This window comes from Petromyzon marinus, chromosome 27, assembly GCF_048934315.1.
Source record: "Petromyzon marinus isolate PM22_M1 ecotype Great Lakes invasive population chromosome 27, UKy_Petmar_22M1.pri1.0, whole genome shotgun sequence".
Lineage (NCBI taxonomy): Eukaryota > Metazoa > Chordata > Hyperoartia > Petromyzontiformes > Petromyzontidae > Petromyzon > Petromyzon marinus.
This window is the reverse complement of record NC_133693.1, coordinates 11,224,385-11,241,737: the sequence shown is the minus strand read 5'-3', so window position 1 is coordinate 11,241,737 and position 17,353 is coordinate 11,224,385. Positions and strand designations below refer to the sequence as shown.

The 17,353-nt window shown below is 47.5% G+C and overlaps 1 protein-coding gene across 2 annotated transcripts; it reads right to left on the bottom strand.

Annotated features, from left to right (window-relative positions):
- Nucleotides 1-229: 229 nt before the first annotated feature.
- LOC116946537 (neurensin-1-like) lies at nucleotides 230-17,114 on the bottom strand. 2 transcript variants are annotated; one of them, XM_032961515.2, is made up of 3 exons: nucleotides 16,899-17,114; nucleotides 9,404-9,664; nucleotides 230-2,245 (listed from the first exon to the last, which is right to left on the bottom strand). In XM_032961515.2, exons 2-3 carry the CDS (start codon nucleotides 9,635-9,637, stop codon nucleotides 1,847-1,849), a joined length of 633 nt encoding a protein of 210 aa, XP_032817406.1. In that variant the 5' UTR covers nucleotides 9,638-9,664; nucleotides 16,899-17,114; the 3' UTR covers nucleotides 230-1,846. The 2 variants fall into 2 exon arrangements, with proteins under 2 accessions (XP_032817406.1, XP_032817408.1); XM_032961517.2 differs by lacking the exon at nucleotides 16,899-17,114 and adding an exon at nucleotides 16,696-16,889.
- Nucleotides 17,115-17,353: the final 239 nt, after the last annotated feature.

The window sequence follows — 17,353 nt, the reverse complement described above, 5'->3', positions numbered from 1 at the left end:
AACCGCGCGACCACGGGGAGAAAAGAACACGCAAACTCCAATTATACAGGCGTCGGGGTCGTGATCGAACCCACGAGCTCCTGTATACCAGGCGAGGTACATTCCATCTCGCCTCCGTGGTACACAATTCAGGCAGGGGTCCTTGATGGAAGAGGCTTCTCACGTGGAGGGGAGAGTTAATGGTCTCAACCCAGACACCAATTGATGAAAAAAACACCGCATTATAGAATTCATTTAAAAACTTTATTCGAGTACGGCTGTGTGTGTGTGAGAGACTCGCCACCATTTGTTGCTTCAGTCGCTCCTCCTGCCATCCGTTCTCCATAGACCACAAAGGTGAGCGAATTAGGAATGGCAATGTAACGGGACCGTGAACGTTACCAGTGAGTACAGCCGTAATGCTTACTCATTGCGACTCTGTCCTAACGGCTTGCTGTAGGCCAGGTGGCTTGTGTAGCAGTAGCAGCAGCAAAGATATATAGTAGCAGCAGCACGCACAATGGCAGCAGCATTTAGCATGCACAGCAACATCAGTAGACTGTTAACAGCAGCAATCTGCTGGCTATGTACGGTGCGAAAGAAGTTCAACATACATCAAGCCTTGTCTGGCATCATATTCTCCGATATCCTTCAGGCTTCGTCAGTCCTAGTGGGGCTTGGTGAAGTTTGGGTAGCTTGTGTGTGACCCTGATATATTGTAGTCCTCATAAAGAATGTCGTCTAGTTAATCGGACATATACCAATAATGAATATGCCAGGTTCCAGACAATAATATACAACCTGCAGTTGCAAGATTAGGCCATGACACACGCTGTGTGTGGGGTCAAAAATAAGTTCCCCATAATCACCGAACCCCAATATGCGTGAAAAAGCCCAAAGTAGATCGGGCGAATCTGATGCCAGACAAGGCTTCTGAAAACAGACTGCTGCTGCTGTACGGTCCGCTGTCTATTAGAATGATTATGCCATTTGTACAACACGACTGCCCATATACAACTTACACAATTGCTGCTTCAGTCGAAAAATGAGTTTCTTCATGAATATTTTGGAAAGTTTGGTGCAATTACATTGCTTAAGCAGCTGTATAGTTGTATTAAGAACTTTTCCCCAAATCAACAGCTCTGTTCCAACGGTTTCCCTGTGATGTTGGAGGAATATTCACCAAATAATGCTGCTGCTGTTAGGCATATTTTAAAGACCTTGTTGGAGTGCTTGAAGATTACGCCATTTTGTGTTGGTATCGTGGTCTGAATATGTACGTTTAAAAATGACCTATTTGACACGTGTATAATACGAATATTTGTTGCTACAGGTCCCCGTTGAAAAATATATAAATACCAATGTGCTTTATTCTGGTTAGTTTGAAACATTGGATAAAATTGTTTAAAATGATTCATTTTCCCAAATCCACGACAGCTACGTGTTTTCTAAAAGTATGCATTGTCTCCTATCACTGCAACTACAAAATAACAGATTATGAATTTAATATATCCAGGATGATGCTGCAGAAGATAAATGTACATCTCTGCACGGAATCATTTGACATAAAAGGTGAAAAACTACCCAATCAACTGCATTCCACCGAACGAAATAATCCGCAGATAGTCAGTCACAACTGCCTTCCTGCCTGTCACACCACGTGTAGCCAACAGTGCAACTCTACCTTTCACTGTTCATCCAGTCTTCACACCGATTCATGGTATTGCCTTGATTTTAGCACCTCACCTATAATTGCCCTGTTGTTAAAACGAACAAACGATCGAGGTCTCATTTCGGTCAACACCCTTTTCATAAGATCGGACAAGCCGATTTTTAAACACTCCAAGAACAGCCACACCAGTGCCACTCAACCAGTTTTTACGGAGGGCTGCACGTTCAGCACCTTGGACAGCGCTACCGGCAGCTTCTCCACGGCACTGGCCCAGCCACCGCGCGCTTTGCCATCGCTGTGTCTCGTTTCCCCTTGCTCCTGGAACTGGAACCAAGCGCCTTTGTCGTCGGCCGAGCGGAGGGCAGAGCACGCCGACATGACGATGCCGAGGGCGAGGGATGTTCCACCCAGGCAGAACAGGATGGCGCCGGACAGCTTGCACATCTCAAGCGCGCGGTTGAAGCGCAGGGCGTGCTTGTCCACCACGAAGAAGTCGGCCTTGCCGAACGACTCGATCTTGGGGGGGATGAGGTAGCCAGTGCACACCACTGCGATCCCAAGGAGTAGAATGATGGAGCCCGTCACAGCTCCGGCCTGCGGGCCCAGGTGAGACATCGCGTTGGCAAATCACACCGTGGACCTGGGAAAGAATTGCTCGCTTTTTCCATGGGGATGTTTATTTAAACCTTGGTGAATAAACCGTCTCTCACCTCGTTCAAAATGAATGCCATTAACTAAATACGGTACAACCAGAGTCTTTGCTTATGTAATAAAACCAAACAATGATCTGCATTGCTATTTAAAGCTTTCGTGACTGCAATGATTCATCTTCTTTGGTTCTTTCGGTAAAGTCACGTAGAATGAGAATAAAATAATAAATTGATAAAATAAAATAACACAATAATATTCTCACGACGTTTCGGCCACAACACAAGCGGCCTTCATCAGGTGAAGGGAGCGAGACTGTCTGGTAGGACAGCGCTGGAGTGAGAGAGCCACGTTCAGATCACGGCTTTTAAGCTTAGAGTCGCGGCATCTCTTCAGAAAGGTGAGAGACTCGATTAGTTGAGCCTTCTTATCCCGAAGTCGTGATCTGAACGTGGCTCTCTCACTCCAGCGCTGTCCTACCAGACAGTCTCGCTCCCTTCACCTGATGAAGGCCGCTTCTGTTGTGGCCGAAACGTCGTGAGAATATTATTGTGTTATTTTATTTTATCAATTTATTATTTTATTCTCATTCTACGTGACTTTACCGAAAGAACCAAAGAAGATCTGCATTGCTGTTCATTAAGCTGACCACGTGGCTCTCAAGCAACGGGTTATCTGTAGAGACGACAGCTGTAACCCACAACATAGGGCAATGCTGGACTCGCATTACAATCAGTCGGGGTAATTTGCTCCTTTAACAATGGCTGTCACCTGCATGCCGCTTTCGAGAAGACATTTAAAAAAGCATTGCCATTAACACCAATACAGGTTTTTTTTTAAATGCTGATGACAGGTAACAACTAAAGCATAAAGGGATAAAAAACAGTAAATGTTACATATCTTTGAAAACAGGCATAGACTAAAATTGAATGCACAGATGGATCCATGCAATCTTTCATTATGCCACGTATGATGGAAGGGTTTTCACCAGACAGAGCCCCTCTTGAGGGTATGTTGGCCTGCTACTCCACGCTGGCTGTGGTGTCCCAATTTGTTTTCTTTGCTAGACAGAGGCATATAGTGTTTGCTGCATATTATGCATGGAATCCGGGAAAGCCTTGCTCAGTTTGAATGTTTCTCCACCTCTTTTCTAAGAAATAATTTGGCATGTTACAGAAAGCTAGAGTACCTGGGGAAAATCAGAAGTGACAGAGCACAAAGGTCTGTGGAGAAGTGGCCACGAACGCATTTTCTGTATGACTCTTACCTTGCAGAGTCTCAAAAAACTCCACACGATCCACCAACCCTTGCCTCCACAGTGCTGGAGTGCAGTCATCTTGGCACAATGCCCGGCCTTACCAAAATATCCAGCATTTAATTATCCAGTCTACTCGGCTCTTAATGGTGCCCTCGGTAATGAAGGATATGACCGTGTCTTTACATTCAGAGCATCACAAAGGATATTCTACTGAAGTCAATAATTGAAAGGGCGCAGTATATAGCACTTACATGAGCAAGTATGTTACTATCAAAATATTGCTGTTAGCTTTAAGATAAAGCCAATTCAGTAACAGAGTAGGTTTCATGACTGAAACTATTAATTGTATAACGGTCAATTTACTAACCAATGTAATTTACTAGTAAAATAGTTAAAATACTAATACAATACATTTACATAATTTAGATTCAAAACTACGATGCATTGCAGTGCATAGGAGGTGAGGCGGACGCTGAACAACAGTCAACGTAATTTAAAAATATGAATTCTCTGAATGTATATTTGAACAATACTCGTGATTTGAAAAAAATTATACCACCGCAATTACCCTCCGAGAATGTAATATTTTTCATCCAGTTTAATCTGGACTACAAATATGTGAAGCACAGAAGTATTTTGCTTCATACAAAAGATTCATACATTATTTCGAGCCATAATTGTATTCCATTTAGTAACGTTGAAAAGAAGATTACCGTTTTTTTTTCTCTTTAACAACACGGATTCGTCTGTGGACCCAGCAATTGTGATTAACACAGAGGCGCATATTATAATAAGTCGTGCCATTTTACATTGGGTTAGACAATTCCCCCCAAGATAACGCATTCGGGTATAGCCTATTGTCCAAAGGTAAATCACAAGCATCACCGACGATGCTGTTGCTAAATCAATAGAAGATCCAGTGGCAATGGTCAGCAGCATGCATGTCACGAGAGCAGCTGACGAGAGATGAGAGACAAGAAGAGCAGCAGCAGCAGCAAAACAGCGCCGCAGAGTTCAGAGGGCACGAATGGACACGGGCAGCTCGGACAGGAAGGGATGGAGCTTAATGGGGGAGGCTTTTGTCCAGCAGCGGTAAGCTCCAGGCTGTACGTGTATGTATGTTGTAAGGAGCCAACCGTGCTGCCAGCAACAGGAGCAGGAGCACCATTATCTAGAGTGTCTGACCTATGCTGCCCATAACTTCCATTACCGGCACTTAGGACCGTGATATTAAAATAATAATAATGACAAGCATCGACGAACCCGAACGATTATGGGGCCGTCCATAAATGACGTCACGCGATTTTGGACGATTTTTGACCGCCCCCCCCCCCCTTCGTCACACGGCGTCACAAAAAGTCAGACCCCCCCCCTAAAATATGACGTCACAAAGCTCTGCCCCCCCCCAAAAAATAAAACATGCTTCAAATCGCTTTAAACTATTGTCATTGTAGTGCGTATTTAATGTGGCGCTGCACTCTGATGTATAGAAAACATTTATGAAACATTGTATTGAAATTAAGTAGAACGTGTTGTCTATATTTATTTAAGTTGCGAATTTTGATGTGACGCCACATTTCTCAACCCCCCCCCCCTCGTCACACATCGTCACAAATGTCTGACACCCCCCCCCTCCACCAGGTGCGTGACGTCATTTATGGACGGCCCCTAACCTTGCTGTATTCCATTATCCAAATCATTACGGAGAGCTCAATTTAATGAATACTTATCAATTGTTAGTCCAACTGTTTAAAAAAAATATGGATCGCAGTACTGTATTTTAAACTCACCTATGACCTTAGTAGATTGGGGAAGTAAATATGTGAATAATAACGGGGGAAACATTAATCACATCAGATGTGCTGAGGACAACAACATCTAATGATAATATTTTGTGCTGCCATCGTTCGTTTTTTTTCGTGATGTTTACATTGGTTGTTGTTGTAGCTTGCTGATCCGCCACTTACCGGACATCTGTGAAAAAGAGCTTCACAGCTCATCTGATTTCCTCCTCTTGCAGTCTAAATTCAAGATTTTGTAATGCGATTCTGAACCGAAGGTAATGTTCGGCCAACGTGACAGAGAAGGGTGTAACGTTGAGCTCAGGGTAAATGTGAGAGAAAAAAAACGAAAGTCAATTTTCAAACAAAGTTCGCTCAACAGTTGGGAGACGACTGCATGAGACTCACAAAACACGCGGGCAGAATGAGCGGAGCCACGAGCGGCACGGAAGGCATAACTAATGAAATAAAGAGACGGATAAGGGCAGTTTGACGTGATTATGGGGAGATGTGTTGCTTTCTCTCAAGCTTTCACTGACATCGACTCCTCCGTATTGTAGCTAAATGAATAGCCGCATGCTTTCTGTAGGATGCTGCTGTTAGGCTGTATCCTGTGTCTGAGTAGCGGTTTAACTCAAATGATGGATGAGGCCCTTACTTTGTTTAGACTATGGTGTTAACTGTAATGTAGATTGATAACGGTTTGGTCGTTTGTATGAAATAAAATCAATCTACGGTTATGTGTATAGAGATATATATAGTGTGTGTGTGTGCTATGTGAGCCGTGTGTATGGCGGTTTCTGCAGCGATGCGTTCATTTCTTCAGTGGCACGTGGGAAGAGGGACGGAATCATCGCCGTCGCTGTTTGACTTGGCACCACGATGCTGACCTACTCACTGATGGATGCCCACCACGCGGCATTTATTTGCAACGGAAGGAAGGCAACGGGCCTTGGGGGGGGGGGGAGCATGTTATTAATTATGAACATTTCTTTTTTTTCTTAAATCTTTCGTGACTGATGATGTCTGTTTTTAGGTGTGACCTTTTTGCCGTTAAAAGCCTCGGCTATGGGCGCCAGGGATGCGAAATAAACTACCTCGCCTGGTATACAGGAGGTCGTGGATTCTCTCCCGACCCTGACGCCTGCTGCTGTATATTCGGAGTCTGCGTGTCTCTCTCCCCATTGTCGCGTAGATTTTTCTCCGGGTCCTCCAGGTTTTGTTCGCCACCACATTTAGAATCAACATCACGCGTTTAGAGTGCGTGGCTACTGTGCAATGCCACGTGAGAAGCCACTTTTTGTTGAGCCATCATTTGCGATAGCCAGGCCGCTTATGAAACGAGCTCCATCAGTGCTGAGCGGGCCTTACCTGGTAGTAAAATAAAAACCCCGCAAGTTTAGTTTCTAATTTCGTGTGGAAGCTTGCCGCATGGGTAGGCTGTGGGGCTCGGTTACTATCTCAGCCTCGTCAAAATCATCCCGACGGCCCCCATGGCTGGTGGAGGGGGCCCCTGGGCCGTAGCCCCCCCCCCCTGCCCCCCGTTCAGTGGTGGGCTGATGAAAGGGCAGCACGGCGTAGCCAGCCGGCGTTGCGAGGCTAATGAAGTTGTAAAATTAAAAAAAAAAAGTCTAAAAATAACATGAGGACGGTATCGCGTGCACAACCCAGGGTCAACACGTCGATAAGCAATTAAGATAGATTTAACGCAGCGCTCGGGGAATCAGCGTTCATTATGCATAATTCACACAGGCACAAGCTTTTAGTGGTGCTATTAAAGTGTTATCATATTGTCCATCGATTGAGCGCCTATTTGTACACATCACATGTTAAAAATATCACAACCGCCCTGAGGATTGCACGTGAATAACCAGTGCTTTATCTGAGTATACCCTGGATGATTTGAGTATGCTACATGTATATACAGTACTAGGAATACGGTTCGGTTTACATTTTTGTCTGACTTCGCATTTGCAGATACGTAGGACCAGTCTCCGTCTTTCGTACGGCCGGAGGGAAAAGCAAGAGATTGTGAATCGTCGCGTGGCAGTCGAACGCTATTTCCTTCAACCAGTCCAAGGAGGCAGCTGCAGGCGCCGTGTGTATGTGTGTAAGTGTGGATGTGTGTAAGTGTGTATGTGTGTAAGTGTGGATGTGTGTAAGTGTGTATGTGTGTATGTGTGGGTGTGTGTATGTGTGTATGTGTGTATGTGTGGGTGTGTGGGTGTGTGTATGTGTGTATGTGTGTATGTGTGGGTGTGTGGGTGTGTGTATGTGTGTATGTGTGTATGTGTGTAAGTGTGGATGTGTGTATGTGTGTATGTGTGTAAGTGTGGATGTGTGTATGTGTGGATGTGTGTATGTGTGTAAGTGTGTATGTGTGTATGTGTGGATGTGTGTAAGTGTGTATGTGTGTATGTGTGGGTGTGTGGGTGTGTATGTGTGGATGTTGGACTTCTTTCGCACCGTGCGAAACCAACCGTGCTCGTGCTCATCGGAGGTGCGGGGGAAGGACAACAAACTAAAGCCATGATATAAATGTTAGATCTACACTTACAAGTGCATAGCTCCCGTTGGCTTCATAATATCCAGTGGCGTAGTAACGACAGTATTAGCTCAAAGGGGGGGGGGGGGGTGATCGGTCAGGTGGGGCCCCAATATTTGATTCGTCTCGCACGGTCGCACCCTGGAGGCTATTGTGTATCGCGGCCTCCTCTTGCCTCATCACATCGTCGTTACGCTCACGGTCTCGAGCATTTAACGCTGTGGGGGCGCTCCCTCTTCGCAAAATAAGTGTTGTTGTTGTTGTTGTTGTTTTACACTGTTGTTGAAAACTTATCTCACGGTGGTTTTCAAGGGGGGCCCCAACTCGTTGCTTTGGCCACGGGGAGGTGGGGGGGGGGCAAGGCACCCCCTGCCCCTATGCTGGTTACGCCAGTTATTACGTTAGTTACGTAAATTACGCTCCTGATAATATCGGAAGGGCTTTCCAGGCGGTCGCAGAAGCACGCGCGATGCAGTGACCGTCTTTGTTCGATGGCGAGCCAAAATCCCCTGCGAGGATGACCAGAGTTCGTGTCATGATGGTTTATGATCTTTGCCTTACGCTTCTTAAGGGCATCAACGAGACAGTACACTCATATTTAGTACTGTATACGAAGGCCATGGGTGGTTTTAGAAAAACTGGCGGATATTGGTTTTGGTGCCATCGGACATGTATTCACACAATCATGGTGACACAATTGCACAAGTGCCAAAAAAAATGCCTGGCAGTGCCTGCTCTGTGATTGGCCTCTTTGTGCGTCAACAAAAAGTCCACTCCAAAATAAACGAGTCTGCTTTGCTGTGTGTGTAATGCACACTGGAAATGGGAATAAATTACTGGGGGAAGTCTTAAATGATTCCCCCCACCTCCAATAGATCTGAGGAGATGGAGGGGGAGGAGCTTCGCTCTGTGTGTGGGTCTCTGCGTGTGTCTGTGGGTCTGTGTGTGTCTGTGGGTCTGTGTGTGTGTCTGTGGGTCTGTGTGTGTGTCTGTGGGTCTCTGTGTTTGGCTGTGGGTCTCTGTGTGTCTGTGGGTGTCTGTGTGTCTGTAGGGCGTTGTGTGTGTATGTGGATCTCTGTGCGTGTCTTTGGGTCTGTGTGCGTGTCTTTGAGTCTCAATGCGTGTCTCATGGTCTGAGCATGCTTGCGGGTTTCTGTACGTGTCTGCGGATTCTGTCTGCGTGTCTGCGGGTCTGTCTGCGTGTCTCTTGGTCTCTGAGCATGCCTGTGGGTTTTTGTACGTGTCTGCGGGTCTCTATATTAGTCTAAGCGTCTACTCGTGAGTAAAAAATAATAATTGATTCCTTCCAGAAGGCAGTCAATCGGATTCAAATTTTCACTCCCATCACAGCATGCGTTTCGGGACTTTCCTGCCGTATTTCCACCGCTGGTAATGGAATAATTTATGGAATCATTATTAAAACATTAAATTAAGTTCCTTGGGCCGCATCAAACAACTTTACACACAGGCATACCACGTGCGCAGTGAAAACTGCAGCGAACGCGACAGAATCCCCTTACATTGTACATGCTGGATGCGCACAGGCGATTATCCTTCTCCAGCTCATCAGAGCATTGGTCATCGGCCGCCCGCGCCGTCTCGAGCCTCGGGTTTCCGCAGGCACCCCCCTCCGACTCGGCGCCGCATCGTCCGCTGCGGTAGAAGTAGTGCAGGTAGGAGCGCACGCCGTACTGGCGACTGTGCACCGCCTCCTTGTGACTGCAGAAGGAACACTCTGGGCAAGCCATGGCCATCTCTGTTGTCTGGCAGACGAGCGATGGCTGGCGACAAAAAAACAAAATGCGGTTATGGTTACGGCATCAATGCAAGATATTTCTCAGAGGCCAAGGTCAAGTGGAGGTCATCAATTGGCAAACATCGCCGATGCCACCGTAAACTTCCCTGTCGCGCATTTTGCACGGTGAGCACTCCGCCACTGAGACCTCAAGGCGACCCATGGTATCGCGTTGGTCTGGCTCAAGCTCTTTGCCCCTGCTCACCAAGATGTGCGTATCCACTTAAATTTCTGTCAAAGTAATCAGCCCCGTTACTCAATCCTGCACACGTCCATAGTGATTGAAGCTCCTCTTCCAGATGATTTTTACCATGCTCCTTTGCAGTATTCCATCGAGAAATACAAAGTTACTTTTGGTATCTTGCTTTCAAAAATGTCTCAAATGTTCTGCATGTACATATACCCAAGGCCAAACGTTTGTGTTCTAGTTGCTTATAGTCAAGCTTTCAATACATCTGCTTTACGGCATCCACCAAATACCTGCCCTGCTTAGGCAATACATTTGTTGACCTCACATTCTTCCGTATTATAATTCATTAGTGAATTATAGAGTACATTATCTTATATTTTCCGAAAGTCATTTATGTTTTTATTAACCAAAACACATTATGCACATTGATGTTGAGCAGATAACATTTTTACATGACATATGCAGAAGAATGTGTTGCTCATGTTCGCACTAACTTAGGATATTTATTTTTGATGAGTTAAGTTGATTCACTTGTTAATTGGGGCGCCACGGTGGCTAGGAGATGTTAACTACCTCGCCTGCAATACAGAAGGTTGTGGGTTCGATCCCGACCCTGACGCATGTTTTTTTTCTCTGGGTCCTGCGGTTCTCCCTCCCCATTTAGAAACATGCATTTGAAGTAATTGGCTGCAAAAAAAAAACGTACACATGATAAGCCACTTCGTTGAACTAGCTATCATTTGTGGCCAGGTCGCTGAAAAAAAAACAATGTAGCTCGGTGGGTCTTACCTGGTAAAATAGAAACAGCTAGTTGATTCGGAGAAAAGCATCGCAGCATGTCCCTGTGTCTCACAGGAGGCTGATTATCAGCTTTAACATCTCATTAAAAAACCATTGTATTGCTACATGATGATGATTTGTTTGTTTGTATGTATGCTAAAAGTACGCGGTGGTATGTGTATTTTATTTATTCAGATTTTCCTGGCCAAAATGCAATCCCACGTTAGGTCAATGTCTACCTGCAAGTGTACGCACACTCAGTCATTTGTTACAACAGCCATTTTTAAAAGGTTAGGCCGGCCAAATTGGATACGGCAAAGCAAATGTATGCCAGTTTTGTACAAATCGGATTCAGAATTACCTTGGGTCGAGCGTGACTGTAGTACAAAAAGACATGGAGGACACATAAGCCTTGTAGGATGGGATAAGACCCCAGGGTACAAACATCCTGCAGTACGCAACACAAATTAATTATTGGTCAACCGCCATCGAGAAACTCTTGCATGCAGCCTCTGTACCATTTGATCAGGATAATATGTGCACATCTGGCCAGAGAGTACCGTGGCAAAGTTCTGAACTCACGGCACAGAATCCTTGCAAGTGTGCGCTCTCGGGTCAAAATGTGAGCAAATATGGCAGACGGCTCAATTCTCCACGTTCTGGTGCAGTGCCAGGACGTCACACAGATCCACGTGAAACGAATTACACAACGGTGCTCCCCCGATACTTAACAACTAACAACGCATTGACGAAAATAATTCAAATGAGAGAGTGTGAAAGCGCTGCACTGCAGCGAACCGAATATGCTTTTTGACACACAATGGACCAATTCCTTTTTCGTAATTTGAACATTTCTTGCTGCGCATGAATGGCTGGAAATCTCTTCTAATGGCACATCCATTCATGGACACTTTGCCCGGTCCAGGGCTGCCCATTCTATCTTCCTTCGGGGATATCTGATGGACGGCGGATAATGACAAAGGCCCATGGTCATGATGTGGGATGCGTGGTACAGTACTGCAAGGAACAACGTGTCCCAGTGCACGAATCCATGGGCAATGCGATGCCCATTCATCTACCGCAGATATCTCCACAATTGACACGTCGAGAGTAATTGTTTATGATTACTATCGGGCGATTATTTGCAACGCTGCGGAATCTTATTCGGGAATTAATTAGGCGTGCGGGACAGTGAGTTTGGCTGTACTCCCAGTGCAAGTATTTACCCGATGCATTTTGTCTCTATGAAGAATCGTCACAAGCGCGAAGTGCGTATGAGCTTCTTTCACACCGCACGTAGCCAACCGTGCTAATGGGAGGCGCGTTATGGCACCACGAGCAATTGACAAATCACTTTCTGTTTCACGAATCTCTTAAATAAGCTTTACCTTTAACGTATTGTGACAAAAAAAATAACTAATTCGATCCACGACTTAATGAAGCATTAATTAGTCGTAGAGCGCATATATTTAACGAGAATCAGTTTGTGCACGGGGGAAATCAACCATGGGATGTTTGAAAATAGTTTGTACGCCTAACAGCTGGCATCAGTGGAGACACTGCTCGCTGACAGCGCTCACCACTCCGGTGCGGTTGAAGCCTCGCTCCCGCGTCCGTGCTACATTTAAAAGACACGTCTTACGTCTTCTTTGGTTCTTTCGGTAAAGTCACGTAGAATGAGAATAAAATAATAAATTGATAAAATAAAATAACACAATAATATTCTCACGACGTTTCGGCCACAACACAAGCGGCCTTCATCAGGTGAAGGGACGAGACTGTCTGGTAGGACAGCACTGTCCTACCAGACAGGACAGCACTGTCCTACCAGACAGTCGCGCCCCTTCACCTGATGAAGGCCGCTTGTGTTGTGGCCGAAACGTCGTGAGAATATTATTGTGTTATTTTATTTTATTTTATCAATTTATTATTTTATTCTGATTCTACGTGACTTTGCAGTCACGAAAGCTTTAAATCGAAATTTACACGTCTTACGATTAATGCAGGCAGCAGAGGTAGACTATACCATACTTATGTGTAATGATGTGAGCTGATTTCGATACAGTTGATTGGCAGTGCCGGTTGGGTTTATCTGACCACATTTGACCAAATCGGTCAGTTGATGGCATATTCGCGGGTGTTGAGCGGTACAGTACAACAATGGAAGTTGCTACACTGCCCTCTGCCGCCAATCGCGTTCACAACTCGACCCAAGGCGTCCAAACAAGCTGGTGTGTAGGGACGGTCACCCATCATCAACGCGTTACCCAGGGCTCCAACTCGCCTAGCTTGCGAGACCTTCCAACGAGACCGGGCGCATTCCGCGCGGCGTGACCAAAGGCAAGCTGTGTCCTAGGACGAAGTGAGGCGCATGCGAGTGGTGTTCGCGTGAGCGGGCTGCTGTGAGCCGCAGATGATGAGCAGGACGACGTGAGCGGTGCTGTCTCGAACGTCCAATCGCGGCGAGTCTGGAACGCTGTCGGCGAGCGGGGCTTAGGGGCCATCCGTTGAGTAGGCACGAAAAAAATCTGTCAGAACTTGACCCCTCCCCCCCCCTCCCTGTACGCACGCGGACTTTTAACACCCCCCCCCCGCATCTCAGTATGTACGCCTGACGCACCCCCCCCCCAGCCCCCCCCCCCCCCCCCCAGAATCCTATAGAACGGCCGATATTTAATCCGCGCAGAAACGATCAAGGATTAATAATATAATCGTGTTTAAGCAGATAGTCCATCGCCGGGCCAACTAACTCATGTGAAGGCCAATGTAGACATTATCGAGGCTTCTCCCCGCCCCGGTTCCGATGCGTACGCACATTGTCCGAAGACCCCCCATACGCAAGCGTACGCATTTGGGTTAACCACCCCCCCCCTCCATGCGTACGTACTCAATGGATGGCCCCTTGCGAAGGTGAGCAGCAGCGACTACGGGGGCTACAACGTCCACACCCTGGATGGGAAACTCCATTACCGGGACGCCCTAGGGGCCAGTTGTCAAACCGCTGCTGCGTCTGTGGCCCGGGAGTGAACAAACCCCGCCGCGAATTGTGGTACCAACAGCGCCAGGCTGAGACGACCTGCCTCTGAATAGGGGGCACAGTGGGGTGGGTGGGGTGGGGGGAGGAGGGGTCTGCTACTGATGCGTAATGTCACCTCGAGAGGTGGGGGGGGGGGGGGGGGTTACAAGCGCCAGCAGCAGCGGCGGCTGAATGAGAGAGAGATATGGCGCGATCACTCATGGGGCGAGGCGAATGCGGGCCATGCATTGGGGAAGTGGCAAGCTCATTTCTGGTGTGGACTGCACGCACGTGGGCGAGGGGCATCAGGTGATGATGCAGTCGAGGCTGGACGGGATGAGGGTAGACTGATTCACCAGAGAGAGAAAGAGAGGGGGGGGGGAGCAGTTTCGTCGTCGATAGCAGTTGCGTAAATCGCGTGGGGCAGACAGGAGGTGGCTTGCACCCCCACCCGAGTTGGTCCCCCCTTGATAAGCACCGTGAGAATTGTTTTCAACAACAGTGTCAAAAGAACAAAACGCTGATTTAAAACGCGGTTCCAAATTATATATATATATATTGTTTAATGAAAAAGCCTTCGTTTACCGTCCGCGTTAATTTTTTTAAAAGTAATTAGAGCAGAAATCGTTTGGCTTCCGCAACAATTTACGCAAATCAAATATTTGGAGAGAAGGGTGGGGGGTGGGGGGCAGGAGGCACCTGACCCGCTTGCCGCACTCCCTGAGCTGATAATAATATTGTCACGACGCCACTGGTCAATAGACAACCTTGAGCGCGGCGTGCAGGACTTGACAAATTCAATTGCAGCTGAGCGCCGTGTCGTGACGATGTGATGGTGTTGGGGGGAGGGGGGACCACGGGTCAGCTGCGGCATCTTTACCCGCGGCCTCAAGGGCCAAACGTTGCGCCTGCACATCGGAACATTTTGGACAATCGTTCGTTCAGCTCGCAAAGCCGTCACTATCAACTTAACCCTCGCTTTAATCCAAAACACCATATCGGCCGAGCTTCGAACTCCCACGTTATTCACTCCAGTACGACTACCCCTACTAATCGTCTACTGCATAGCCCTTTGTCAATCCACTGCTGGATGGAGAGCTCGCGGCATGCCGTGTCGGTCGTGGGGTTTTGTCTGGATATAACCTCGCCACGCTCGCCAGGGTGGGTTGAAGTTCGTTCGGATATCAATCACGACCAAATAAAGCCATGGTCAAGAATCGAACTCAGCTTGCGGGTTTCACAGCGCAGTGCACTAACCACCGTACCACCGCTCCCCCAACGCTGCTACGATCGTCAAGTTTTCTGCTCGTCCCTCTTACTCCAGTACCTTACTGCAATTAAAGGAAGCACCGACGCCTGGACAACAGCTCGGTATAACGACCTTGTTACGACCTTGGGTGGAGGTTTCAGCCAAGAGCGGCTGAACGGTACAGAAGCATCCTCGTGGTAGCTGCTACACCACTAGCAGCAGCTGTAGACTGCTACAGAAAGCAATTCGTGTCAATATCGTTTATAACGAGTAATTGTTTGCCCTGATGAGCCTGTTCCTGACTTGAGTCCTTGAATGCAGTGCTGTCTATATCACAGCACGTATTGTTCTTTTAGTTATACATTCAGTATATTAAAAAAAAGTTACCATTATTTTTAAAGTCAAATATGAGGTTCTGTGGTTCACATCTCATATTACCCGTGCAATTTCTTTCCACATGAAATTAAGGGGCGCCGCAGTGTGCGAGATGTTATCTCCCTCGCCTGTTATGCAGGAGGTCGTGGGTTCGATCCCCACTCTGACGGCTGCAGTATATTTGGAGTTTGCGTGTCTCTCTCCCTGTGGTCGCGTGGATGTTTCTCGGGGTCCTCCGGTTTTTTCCCCTCCACATTTAAAATCAACATCGCGCGGTTTAGAGTATGTTGGCTGCTATACATTTCCACGTGACGATAAGCCACTTCGTTCAACTATCATTTTCGGCCAGGTCGCTGCTGACAAAAGAAAAGAGCTAATAGCGATTTCGCTACTAACATTGTTTTTGTTTAAATTCCCACGGCGACTAACTCATGTAAGGGAAGGCTGCATATCCGTCGTCGATCGAAAAGTTTTCTGTTTGCTGAGCTATTACCGAGCCATCATCGCTGCCTGCCGAGCATCCATCAGGGTGCCTCGCCTGCTGTCGGGTCAATGTCCAACTACAGTATCAAGATTTAATAGCGACGATCCGCCCACGGGAGGGGTTATACGTTGATTGAATGGCAAACACCGGGCACTATGTGCATGCAATTATATTCCACTCTCGTACGTACACACATTAGTGTGAGCGAATCTAAATTCAAAGGCTTACGGATGATAGCATTATGAACAGCATTATAGTGGGTATAATATTGTGGTGATGTCCACGATAACATCATTTCAGTATGGGATACATAAGCCGATGCAGTAATCGCACGATTCAACCTAGGAATCACGTGTGTCCTGAAAAATCGTGCACTAATGAATGTTCGCTCACACGGCACGTGTGGTGTCATATACAACGTAATCTGTTCCAAGGTCGGACGTGCGTCAATATTGACACGTGCTTAAGACTTGCATGTACCCGCGAAAGCCTCGGCGGGCCCTCAAGACCCCAGGCCAATTCCATTCACGAAGTATTTGGGACTTACAGACGAACCGGAGTGCTGGGGATAAATGCCGCATCGGAGAGGGTAACATTCAAAGCTCCGGAGATATCGACTCACGAATCAATGGCCCTGCACTGCTATCCCCTTGCTCGCCTCCTAGCTTTAAACGGCACACGCGTGGTGTTCACCGGGCCGACTCTGGCTCATATCTTTCGTTCTGCCGAGAATATGGGGCGCATTCGGGTTAACACGATGTTGCCTCGATTGTTCTCGTAATTCCGTGACCGCACGGACGGACACTCGCATAGATTTCCGCGTAACACATTTCAATGATTGCACACACACACAAACACACACGTGCCGTGCTCTACGTAATTGATCCGTGATGATTGTCGTAGCGGTATAAAGAGATACGTACCTTTGGAGGTATGCCGATAAGAAAAATACGTTTAAGGCTATCAATTATTTAAGTGTGTACACCGATAACGCATGCAACTGATTAACAATTCGGCACTGCGTCCTGTATGGGGGGTTGGGGGTGACTGCGCGTGTCATCTCTACCGAACAACACGACGTCTCGGACGATACAACGCCAACACGCACGGACGGACACTCGCTCACCGGTCTCGTGCACGGGCTACGCCTGAGAGCTCTGGCGCTGGGACATAGCAGACGCTACTGCTACAGCAGCAGCAGCAGCAGGAGGAGCAGCAGCATCAGCAGGAGCAGCAGCAGGAGCAGCAGTAGCAGCCACCCAGCTGTGCCGGGACAGCCGAGGGAGCGGGGAGTTTATAAAGCGCGGAGGAGCCGGGGCACATTGCGCATGCACAGAGCCCGCCCGCCCGCCCGCCCGCCTCCAGCAGCGTGATAGCAGCAGCGGCCTCCTCCGTGGCCTGTGTCACGATTCACCACCCCTCCCCTACCCCCTCTCCTCCAGCCGCCACACCGCGCACGGCCACCATCAGCATCATCGTCATCATAATAATGAGGGATTAATTTCAGATGGGGCTGTCTGGGGCTGAGCTCCGGAATTGTGATATGGGACCTTTTTGTCATTATAAAAAAATAATAATGAC

Excerpts from the sequence above, each read along its gene's own strand:
- LOC116946537 (XM_032961515.2), bottom strand. The coding sequence starts at position 9,637 with ATGGCCATGGCTTGCCCAGAGTGTTCCTTCTGCAGTCACAAGGAGGCG. Across the intron at positions 2,246-9,403 it reads GCGCATCCAGCATGTACAAT|GCCGGAGCTGTGACGGGCTC; the intron begins GTAAGGGGATTC and ends CTGGGCCCGCAG.